Source organism: Colius striatus, chromosome 26 (genome assembly GCF_028858725.1).
Source record: "Colius striatus isolate bColStr4 chromosome 26, bColStr4.1.hap1, whole genome shotgun sequence".
Lineage (NCBI taxonomy): Eukaryota > Metazoa > Chordata > Aves > Coliiformes > Coliidae > Colius > Colius striatus.
The window spans coordinates 2,327,863-2,339,536 of NC_084784.1; the positions used below are offsets into that span (position 1 = coordinate 2,327,863).

At 50.1% G+C, this 11,674-nt stretch overlaps 1 protein-coding gene across 1 annotated transcript; it reads left to right on the forward strand.

Moving 5' to 3' along the window:
* The first annotated feature begins 7,592 nt into the window (after positions 1-7,592).
* HOXC13 (homeobox C13) lies at positions 7,593-10,652 on the forward strand. The gene is made up of 2 exons (XM_010210541.2): positions 7,593-8,226; positions 10,396-10,652. The coding sequence occupies exons 1-2, from the start codon at positions 7,593-7,595 to the stop codon at positions 10,650-10,652; spliced, it is 891 nt and encodes a 296-aa protein (XP_010208843.2).
* The last annotated feature ends 1,022 nt before the right edge of the window (positions 10,653-11,674 follow it).

The following is an 11,674-nucleotide window of genomic DNA, read 5'->3' on the forward strand; positions in this document are numbered from 1 at the left end:
CTGCCCATGTCCTTCCAGGGCTTTTTTTAGTCCAGCTTTAACCCCAAATTCATCTTTGTGCTTCATGAAAGAAGGATTTCCTCCGGTTCACGGCATTAAGGATAGACGCGGAGTATTAAGATGAAATCAGTGTTACTAGTTGCTGTGGAGGATAAAGACCCATACCTGAGCTGGAGGCACAGTCCTGCTGCTGGTTGAGAATCCAGATCATTATGTCTGGATGGTACTTCCAGGAGGATAAAGATCCTAGGGGGAAAAAAAAGCAAAGAGGCACAACTCGCACATGTTTGGGGGGAAAACAGCCATTTCAGCCATTTCAAGGTAGAGTCGTGTATCGCTTTATTCCCCTCAGCAATTCTTTCAAACTCAGAGACTCATTTTTTGCAGCAGACTGAGATCCCTCCGGTTACAACAAAAAATGTTTCAAAGAGAAACACTGAGTTGGGTTCCCCCCCCCCCCCCCCCTTTTCTTGCTTCTTTGCTTATTGCAGACATACTTTCCCTAGCTAATGCCTAATAAATGCCAGGTTTTCCATGGAGAGTAACGTCTCCCATCACTAGAACTAGAGACTGCGTCGCTTTTACCCTCAACACGAACGAGTGGGCACCGGGTGTGCCTATTCATCTTTTCTACTTCTCGATTTAATATACGCTAATCCCCTTATTGGGAGGGGGAAAAAAAAGTTCGTTTAAGTTCAGCTTCTACCCGTGGAAATGAAATGAAACTCTTCAGTGTTTCGCTTCTGCAAATTTAAATCAACTTGGCAAAGTGCTGCGGCTCTTCCCTTTCAGTCCCTCCAAGCAGCTCTGAGAAATGAAATATTTGGACGTCAAGTGGACCAAGAAGTCGATAGTTTGGGTAGGAGAAAGTGAGAAAGAGCCTTGAGCTCACATAGAACCGGTACTGACTCATTTTGGAGAATAAAAAAAACAAAGAAAGAAGGTTTCTTACATTGGCCTGGTGTCAGTCTCCGTCCTTCCAAACGCATCTTGAGCTAATTCTGTACCAGGAGATGGGGAAGAAAATAACCCCGGATAGTTGCAATCCCACAGCCAAGAAGAAGAAGGGGGGAGGAAAAAAGAGCCTTTGTGTTTTAGAGCACTTACAAGTAAAGAAATAAAATTATATTGGGGGAGGACGGGAATAAAGCCTCATCCAAGGCTGTAAAGCACCTGAGCAGCCCCGACTCCTCTCCCTTTTTCTCTCCCAGAGAATATGAAGGCAAAGATGATGAGAAGCGCTAATTAACGCTCTCGAGATACCACTTTGTTGACACCAGCAGGACCAAATGGCCCCCTTTTCTTTTGTCAGTGCTTCAGGCGACCTCCTGTTTTAACTTGGAATTGAACTTGGACTTCCGACCAGACAGGGGCCCTAAATTGAGGCAGATATTTTATTTGTCTGTCTCTGAATCCTTGAGTCAAGAAGTACCTATTGCACCGGGTTGGAGTGGAAATAATAACAATAATTAACGGAGGGGAATTGCCAAGAGCTGGGACATTCCGCAGGGGCTGTAAAAAAGAAAAAAGAAAGACGAGAAAAAAAGCGCCCTTATTTGCCTCAAAACGTGTTGTCGCGGCTCGAAGAGGAGGCGAGATGGGAGAGAGAAAAGGGGCTGCGGAATTTTGGGAGCCCCCCGACAAGCTGCCACGTCCCCACGTTGTCACCCCTGGGGTGATGTTCGGATCGGTGGGGCCAAGAGGTATTTATCCCTTTCTTCTCAACTTTAGCACGGGGCTTTTTTTGGGGAGGGGAGGGAGAAAAAGGATAAAACACGGTAATAAAGTCAGTGGCGAAGAGGTTTAGCTTTGCAAGTCCACTTCGGGCCCTGCCTTGGGGAGAGGGGAGGGATTTGATGTATCTACATCTATTTCTTTCCCCCCTCCCAGCTCTTTCTGGATAGCAAAACTCGGGGAAGCCAAAGCAAAACACACACCAATACCCCATCTTCAAGGCTGAGGAACCCTCCTCCCAAGCTGGAGGGATGCTGGAGGTGGGGAGGGTGTTGCTGGAGGCGAGTTGGGCTGGCAGCGCCTCGTCGATGGCAATCGGGGAAAAAAAAACTCAAGGAAAAGTCTGAGCAAAAAAAATAAGAGCCCCGGGGTGGATCCACTCCAAACAGGTTGCAGGAATCTGACAGGTTAGGAAGGAGAAAAGCCGGATCGTCTCGGGTCAGGCTCAATTCCCCGTCTGACACCACCCGAGAGGGTTTGATCCAGCCCGGGGAGGGGGGAGAAGGGGGGAAGTAACCCGATAGTGCCTTTCCGTCCTCGATGCATCTCTCCTCCTCTCCCCCTTTCCATCTAAAAGCGTTTAAATTGAACACTAGACAGGGGGTTGTAGCTGATTTTTTTTCCTATCCCCCATATAAACATCTCCAATGTGTGGATTTGGGGGGGAAATTGGTGTCTTTTTGGGTGTAATCTCTTTTGGGTGCAACACGTCAAGGAAAAGACTATATTAAATCTTCTTTTCCGAGCATTGCTTTTGCAAGAATGCTGCTAAAGGCTTGACCACAACCTCCCTGCTTGTGCTAATTCAGTAAGGAGATGAACCAGGGATGGTAGGATTTGTTTTTCTTTAAAAAAATGAAATTAAAAGGCACGCAAAGTTTGGGAAAAGGAGTTAGTTTTGGCTTTTATTTATCCAAAGCATATTTTGAACAAAGCCTGGGAAAGCTTTCCTTGGATTCCTCTGCAAGAATATGAGATTTAGTGGAATAGTTTCTTCGCTAAATTGGTGCTCCAGTGGGAAAAATGGATGTTGATCTCAGACTTTCACAGACCGTGGGTTCTAATTTCCCTGAGGGCAAAAAAGCTAAAATTCCCTTCCTATCCGCACCCCACTCCCCTCTCTCCTAAAAAAAGGGGAAAATGACTTTTCTTTCCAAATCTAGGTAGAGATTTTTCTGTGTGGTGCACCGTGGTTCACACACTAGAGCCCATTTTCCTTCAATAAACCTCCTTACCTTGGCCATTTTCTTTTGTGTGTGAGGTGGGAAGAGCCACAAATTGGGGTTTTTCCTTCAGAAAAATGGTATGTCGAGAGGGGATTTCTAAGTTGTTCGGACAATAATGAGCAAATAAAAAGGGGTAAAAAAAGAGGTGGGGGGAAGGACATTAAAAAAGGAAAATGCTCTTGTGCCACAGATTTGCGGTGGATTATTCTCTATTCCCTCACTGAAATGAAGGATTTGCCCTTTTTTCTTTATTCTTATCCAACCTCCTTTTTTTTCCTCCTCCTCCAGGATATGTGGGTAATAAAATAAGGATTTTATGATAAAATTCCGCAGCTGATGAGTTTGATTTTGGCTGCTCTTTCCCTGGCCCGGGGAAGCGGTGCCGAGCACGAACGTGCTCTCGAGGTGTTTGGCCACAGACACATCCCTGTTTTCAGAGCACCAATTACCTCCGCACATTTGGGGCCGAAATCCTTCTCTTTGAGAGTTTATCTTTAATATCTACCAGTCCAATTAGCTTTGGAGCAAGCAACGTCTTGACAACCTCAACGCCTCCGTCTGCAAACGCTCGTTCACCTGCAAAACTGTGTTCAGCCCCCAGTTTACGTGTTGTGATGTGGGTTTGATGTGGGGGTTTTTTTAAAGACAAGAGTGACAATTAAAAAAATGGCTAATTTAAAGGCGAGGAGGTAGAAAACAGCCTTAAAAACCCTCAGCTAAAGTATTGGAGGCAAGGTAATGAGAAATAACGCAGTTTTGCAAAGCAGAAGGAGCTATATGTATAGTTTGGGGTGTTTTTTTTCCCCCCCATGGACAAGATGAATCAGTTTCTCTCTTGCTTTCCAGCAGGATTAAATGAAAGAAAGAAATACACCGATTTTTTTTCACAGTATCTGTCTCTAAGGTGGAAGAGAAAGAGAACCAGACAAAGCTATACTTGTCTTTAGAAGGAAATTCAGCCTCTTTCTTCTCGGAGCCCGCTGGCAGCCGGAGAGAGATTCATTCCCCATAGAAGTATCGGCAGAAAACCTTTTCCCGAGGAATCTGTAAGCCTGGAGACGTCAGGGGGATGAGAAAAAAGGGAAATCATAAGCCAATATCATTTGGTATTGTTCCGTTTTCCCTCTTAGTTCTCTAATTTGGAAAAAAATGATGATCTTGGAAAGACGGTGAAGGGGGGATGATGTGAGAGTGGTGCAGACTCTGCCAGCCTTTTTCTATCAAGGCAGAAGCAGAGGAATATTATAGCCTGGAAAAAAAAAAGAAGGGAGCTTGGGGAGGGAAATGCTATAAAAATACACCCCCAACCTAACGAACGGATCTCACATCTGCTCTGCTTTCTAATTGCGTCTTCCCCTCTTTCTATTTTTTGTTTATGGGTGCCACTCTCCTAAGCGGTTCCATATTTTGGTAAGTGTAAACATCCCTGCGCTGGTTTGGGTTCATCGATGCGCTCGCCATCGCGGGGAGAGCCACCCTCAAAGCTGAGAAATGAACAGAAATGATTGGGGGGCGGGAAGGAAAGGGGGAAAAAAAGAAGAAGAGTATTTTGGAAATTAAACCCTCCATTTCGCAGCTGGGAGATGTTTTGCACATCGACCCTCCTCTTGCCTTTTCGGACCCTTCCCCAGAAAAACAACGGTTTAAATATGATTTTTCTGTTACATCTAGGAAAAAAAAAGACCTTTCCCCCCCCCCTGTTTTCTTCTTCTCTTGTTTTTTTTTTCCCCTTTTCTCTTGCTTGGTTTTGGATTTTTTCCCCCTTTTGTTTTTATTTCCTTGGGGTTGGGGGGGGTTCCTCTTTTTTCTCTTGGTGTCTTTTATTTTACTCTCTCCTTTTCTCCTTTTTCCTTCTCTTTTCCCTTTTCTCCACCCCTCCCTCAATTTTCCTCATCCAACCCACCCTAACACACCCAACTACAAAATCCACCGTTTCATTCAGGCAACATTTCCCCTACACACGAATCCGAAATGCCCTTCACCAGACCTGCCAGAGCAATTTGCTGGGATTTCTTTTCACTTCCAATGCTGTTTGCTTTCCTCGGGGCTTCCACCTTGAATTCCCGAGCTCCTGGACACCGAGCCCTGTCCGCTGCCCGCTCCGCGCTGCGCACACCACCTCCCCCCCACCTCCTTCCTTCCGCCTTTATCTCCCTTACCATAAATCTTTACATTTTTAACATTTAATCCCCTTCCCACGCCGCGCTGATCGGACATATGCTACAAAATGTTAACTACTTCATAAAAATTAAAGGCGAAAAAAAAAGGGAAAGAAAAAAGTGCTGCGAGGAAAGGGGCTTTTTCTCTGTTGTTCCGCTTCCCTTGTCCCTTCCCCACTTCACACATCCCCCCCCCCTCCTGCCCCGACGTAGCGGACACACGGCTTTAATTTACGTTTCATTTCTTGCTCGGCTTCTTCCATCACCTCTCCGAGCCATGTGGTTCTTAGGACAGTGGGGAATATTTCTCCTGGATGATTTCTGCATGGATCCACGGCACTGTGGAATGTAAAGGATGCCGGCATGGCTTTTATCATCGTTATTGATGTTATTTTATGCTATTTTACATCGGTTTATGTTGTTTTATTTTATTCCATTTTACTTCATTTCACTCCATTCCTGTTACTTCCCTTTCTCTCCACTCCAACCCACTGCAGCTTTTTCCAATCCCACTATCACACCCAGTTCAGAGTCCTCGGAAGGTGCCCCTGGAGCCGTGGCCGTGCAAAACCCATCCCCGACGCTCAGGGGGACCGGGTTCGGCTCCTTCGCCTTGAACTTGGACTTCGATGTCTCTTCAGAGGCTGAAAATTCCCCTCTAGACAGGCAGGGAAGGTTAAAGGAGAACTCTCCGGTGCCCTTTGTCGGGCGGCCTCTCCCAATCTCCAGGATTTGAGGCGTTTTCTGCTGTTTTTCTTGCTTTTTCCCATCTTTTGGGGATTTTTTTCCCTTTCATTTTGCTCTTGGGAAAAAATGCAAGAGGGTGGAAGAGCAAATTGCAAGAGCTGGGAGGCAAAGAGCCCCGGAGGGAGGAAAGGAGAGGAATATCCCCCAAATCAGCAGCACCAAGGGCTGATTTGAGGTTTGAATGGGTCACACGCAGCACGGAGGGGTGTCCCGAGTGGATACGCACCCCACGGGGAGGGTGACAGGGACAGACAGGGATCATTCAGAAGTCCCCTCGGAGAACTACCCATCCCATGACACCCTCCAGAAAATGCAAGGGCAAGGAGGGAACGCAGGACGGGCAGAGCTCACCTCCCTCCACATAGGCACCAAATTCCTCAATAAAAAAGGGGTTGTTTTCACCACTTTTTCCTCTATTTCTCTTTTTTTGGGATGCTGGAGAGTTTTGAGCTTCCTCCTTCCCTTAATAACTCCTCCCCAGGGGGTTTCCCGAGGGCTTTGAGCCCCCACTCCGTGCTTCTCGCCATCCCTATCCTTCCCAACCACCAACCTGCCATTTTTCTGGGTGGGTATTTTATTCCCCAGTCCGTGTCGGCTGGGCCGAGGTTTACGAACCAATTCCCATTTCCACAAACCCTCAGAAATCGCTCTGGAACAACAGACACAAACATACACACAGACACCCCCGCCCCATTTTGTCCCCACTCCATATTGCCACTGAAATATTTATCACTGAAATATCAACCATCAACACCCGCCTCACTCCTCGTGTCGAGTGGAGGGGAAAATCAACTTATTTGGGGGGGTTGGTAGGAAAATTGAGGAGTGAGAAGTGTTCTAGCAGACTTTTTTTGCCTTTTTTGGACACGTTTTCAGGAGGGAGAGACACCTTGTGAAGGAAAAAACAATCAACAGGTTCCACTTCCCCCCCAAAAAAAGGGGGAGGGAGTGTGGAATGGTGTTTCGGCTGCTCCCTCGAAGCATCGTGGTCTGGTTGTCCGTCGTTTGCCCTTGAAATATCACGGGTGGGTGGTGATCTTTGTACACCTCCCGCTCCTCGGCTGTATCCTTTAGAGCATCCTTCTCTCACGCTGAAATATCTGTGCCCCGTGTTGCCCCCCCCCCCCCCCAAACATGATGTTTTGGGAGGGGGTTGGGGGTGTGGAGACACGCGGGAGGAGGAGACGCTTGGTCTCACCTCAGCCTCCACGCGTGGGCAAAGAGCTTCACAGACACACACACTCGGCCACGCGCGGCTCTTTGTGCCGACGGGGCGGACACCGGCGGGGGAGGGGGGAGGATGAAGATGGGGATGTTGGGGGGGGGGATGAAGGGGAGTCGCCATCGCCTTTAATGAGGGGAATGGATTTGGGGGGGCGGAGGGGGGGGGTGACGCACCCGACCAATGATGGTGGCGGCGGGGTCACGTGGGCAGGACACGTCGGGGCTCGAGGGGGGGGCGGCGGGAGGGGGGGGGCGTGGCCGCGCTGGATTTCTTAATGGAGCGGCGGCGGCGGCGGCGGGGGCGCATGCGCGCGCGGCGCCGATATGTTGGGGGGGTCGCGGGGCGGCGGGGCGCGGCGCGGAGCTTCCCCCGACGGCGGCGGCGGCCGAGGAGGAGGAAGAGGAGGCGGCGGCGGCGGCGGAGGAGGAGGAGGAGGAGGAGGAGGAGGAGGAGGAGAAGAAGGAGGAGGAGGAGGCGACGGCGGGAGCAGCGCGGCATGACATGACGGCACCGCTCGGCCTCCCCCCGCGCTGGCCCGACGGCCTCGCCTGCCGCTGCGAGGACGCCCCGCGGGAGAAGAACCGCATGGAAGGATTGGGACACTGCCGGGAGATGATGCCCCACGCGGGACTCGCCGTGCCCACCGCTCCACCGCCCCCACCGCCGCCCCAGGGAGCCGCGTACGCCGAGCTGGCGGCCGCCGAGCCCCCCCGGCAGTGTCCGTCGGGGGCGGCTTCCAGCGCTGCGCTGGGCTATGGTTATCCCTTCGGTGGGGGCTACTACGGCTGCAGGTTGTCCCACTCTCACGGAGTCAACCTACAGCAGAAACCCTGCGCTTACCACCCCGGGGAGAAGTACCCCGAGGCCGGAGGGCCCCTGCCCGGCGAGGAGCTGCCGTCGAGGGCCAAAGAATTCGCCTTTTATCCCGGTTTTCCCAGCTCCTACCAGGCGGTCCCTGGCTATTTGGACGTGTCGGTGGTACCGGGGCTCAGTGGTCACCCGGAACCGAGACACGACGCTTTGCTTCCCATGGAAGGTTACCAACACTGGGCTCTTTCTAATGGCTGGGATGGGCAAGTGTACTGCTCCAAAGAGCAATCGCAGTCTGCACACCTCTGGAAATCACCTTTCCCAGGTAGGCTGCTCCGGGAACCGGCGTGTTCACCCGCCTCCCAACCCGTCAGCTCCACCGGAGGTGTGGATGTGTGTGTGTGTGGATGAGTGTGCCTATGTATATATATATATATATACACACACACACATACACGGATAGATTGTATATGCAATTAAAGGGAAAGAAATGGCTCTGGAATGCCTGCCGTGCAAGGCAATGTGTATGAACATGTATGGAAAAGAAGGTGAAGCAATCATTTCTGAATCAAAATACACGCCGTGAGCTTGCTTGGAAAGTAACTTTGCCGTTTAATTCTTCCCTTTCTTCTCTCCTCCCTCTTGTTGCCTCACCTAAAGAGCGTCTCTCGGTGCGTTTCTCTTTATTTTCCCCACTGCTTGCCGCTTCTCTAACTGCAGAAAGCTTAGAAACGCAAAGAAAAAGAGAATAAAAATTCCCTTTTCTAGTGGTTCAGTCGAATGAGAAGCGTCGGGGTCTGGGACAGTAAATCATATCACAATTACATACAATTATAGCAATAGGTGTCAAGTGACAAATGAATCTGTTTGGAGGGGAAGGAGGCAGGCTGAGGGGTGGGGGGATCGACAGGCATCCTTCCCGATTGACAGCCCACAGGCAACCGGGAAGGGAAAAACTCCTCCTTGGAGCATCTTCCAGCTTAGCAAATCCCTCCTTCCCTTCCCCTCCTGATCCCACCGGGCCCGGTCGGCTCCGCGCCCCGACGGCGGCGGGGGGAGGAAGGTGACGGTAGGTGCTGCCTCCCGGTACCTCTCTCTAGGTTCCTTCCAGCCCTCCAGTCCCAGCGCTGGGGGAGGGAAGGGGGGGAAGAAAATGGGGGTAACCCACTTCGTGGGGGGTAACCACAATAAAAGACGAGGAGGGAAAGGACGGGTCGTGTTAGTCGTTTGGGGGGGCAATGTGGGGTGACCACTGGTTTATCTATTTGACTTCTCCGGGACAAAGAGGAACGACGGGTTTCTCGGGAGCTTTTTTTTTGAGGGGTAATTTGGCCGTGCATTGTTGACTTCATGATGAGTGTGTGGGGTTGTTTTTTTTCGGGGAGGGTCCTCGCATTTAAGCTGTATTTGGAGGAGCTCCCCCCTCTTTTTCTCTCCCCATCGCCTGCGACTCCGGTGAAATCCACTGAAGGAGACTCGAACCACTCTCAGCACCCCTAATTCTCCCCCACCCCCCCCGCCAAAAAGAACCAGCCACCCCCAAGGCTCACCCAGGGGCTCCCCAATTAACTCCTGTCAGCCATAATTGGGGCTGTGCTGTCTGCCGAGGAGAGCTCGCCTCCATCTTCCTGCTCCAGCCAGCTGTGTCACACCTTTGCGGTGAGGAGCTTCGTAGCCAAGCTCATCCCCCTACCCTGGCACGGGGCTGGAGCTGCCCGAAAGCTTGGGAGCAGATTTCTTCCCCCCTTCTAGTAACGACAGAGCAGGGGCGAGGGTGCTCCTCGCATCCCTGTTGAACCCATTCCCCATAGCCCCTTTGCAAAGCACAGAACATCACCCTCACTTCACCCCCCGCCAAAGCCACTTGGGGAGGGTGAAGGGCTGGGGGGTTATTCTCGCTGCCTTTGCCACCCCCCTTTCATCCCTGAGGGACTTTCTGGGCTTCACGAAGATAGTGGAAGGGACTAAGGTGCACGGGATGCACTTGTCTCTGCACCGGGCTCTATATTCTGGGGTACGCATCTGCGGGAATCCCCGAGATTTGCTGTTGTGGGGGAAAGAAAAGAGGGGGGAGGAAAGAAATAATTAGGGGAGAAGCTCCAGGTGTTGTCCATAATCTGCTTGGAAGGTTTCTTTGATTATCCACGCACATTAGTCCACTGGTTGACTTGATGTTCGTTATTTATCAGCCTGGGCAGTGTTGTCAAGAAAAACAGGCTTTCACCACGTGAATTATGGATATTGTGTTATTATTGCTGTTATTACAGCATTATTCCCCTCGCTGGATGCATTTTCTGCCTCTCTTGTCTCTCTCTCTCTTCCCCTTTCTCTTCGCTAGCATTCCTCCACTCTTTATCCTCCTTTCCACCCCCTTTTCTTTCTCTCCCCGACGTGCAGAAATCCCCACCCCGCGCCTCGGGATGCAGTAACCTCGTATTTTTTCCCTCATCCTTATGTGTTTTGTTTGCCTGTTTTGTTTTGCTCTTTAATCCAGACGTGGTTCCCTTACAACCCGAAGTCAGCAGCTACCGGAGGGGCCGAAAAAAAAGGGTCCCTTACACTAAAATCCAGCTGAAGGAGTTGGAAAAGGAGTACGCGGCCAGCAAATTCATCACCAAAGAGAAGAGGAGGAGGATTTCGGCCACCACCAACCTGTCCGAGCGACAAGTGACAATCTGGTTCCAGAACCGGAGGGTCAAGGAGAAGAAGGTGGTGAGCAAATCCAAGACAGCGCATCTCCACGCCACCTGACAGAGGGTGACTTTGGAGGAAAAAAAGAGCGAGGAAAAGGAAGCAAGAAGCGTACAATATTTATCTGGTAGTTTGTATGATAACGTCATCGGGACTCTGCTGATTCCAAGTCATTATTTAAAGAAAAAAAGAGCAAGAAATTAATAAATCGTCATCCACATGTGCATCTACCCCCAAAACCACCACCGAGCGCATCTTTGATTTATCCCCCTGCCCCGCTCTGACTGTGAAAACCCCAGTTTTGCGCTGAGATATCCATCGATACGGTTCAACTGTGTATATTTTTAAGAGAAAATAACAATAAGCTAAGAGTGTAGTTACCTTAAAGGAGAGATGAACTCTGACTGTCACCCTGTAACGCTGTATAGTCCGACACCCACCCACCCCCCTCCCCGCCAATCTTTCCTATCTCGGGCCATTTCACCCACCGATGTGTAAATGTATGGAGAATCTATGGCCAAGTTGCATCAGCTTCGTCTTTTCTCGGCGCTAGGGACCGAAAATAAGAAATAAAGCTGCTAACCTGGGAAGAAAAACCCATTGCTCGGGATCGCTTCAACACCCCAACCAGTGATTTGAAGTCCCAGATGGAGGCGAGTTGCCGTTCGAGACTATTTTGGGTATGTTCTCATGGGGGTTTCTCTATCTCTGCCATAAAACTGGAATGTCTGTTCTCCGCTGGCAAGATGGAAAATGCACAATATTGTCTTTGGGGTTTGTTTCTGTCCTCTCTAACCCGGCTAATTATCGACAGTGTTCTTTGGATATGTAAAACACCTCCTTTTTTGTTTTGGTTTGTTTTCTTTTTTTAAATGTCTTGTATGTGTATATAATATTGTGGTGTCCAGGCGATATGTACCGACTGCAGATGACATTTCTTAAAAATAAACACCTTTTTTGGTTGTTGTTTTGTCTCGAGGAGAGGCTCTTTGTGCACCTCTTTGTAACCCTCTGCCTCTCTCACCCCTCCCTCCAGCTGCCTCCTTCTCCCCATGGCCACAAACACCACCCGAGCGGGAACC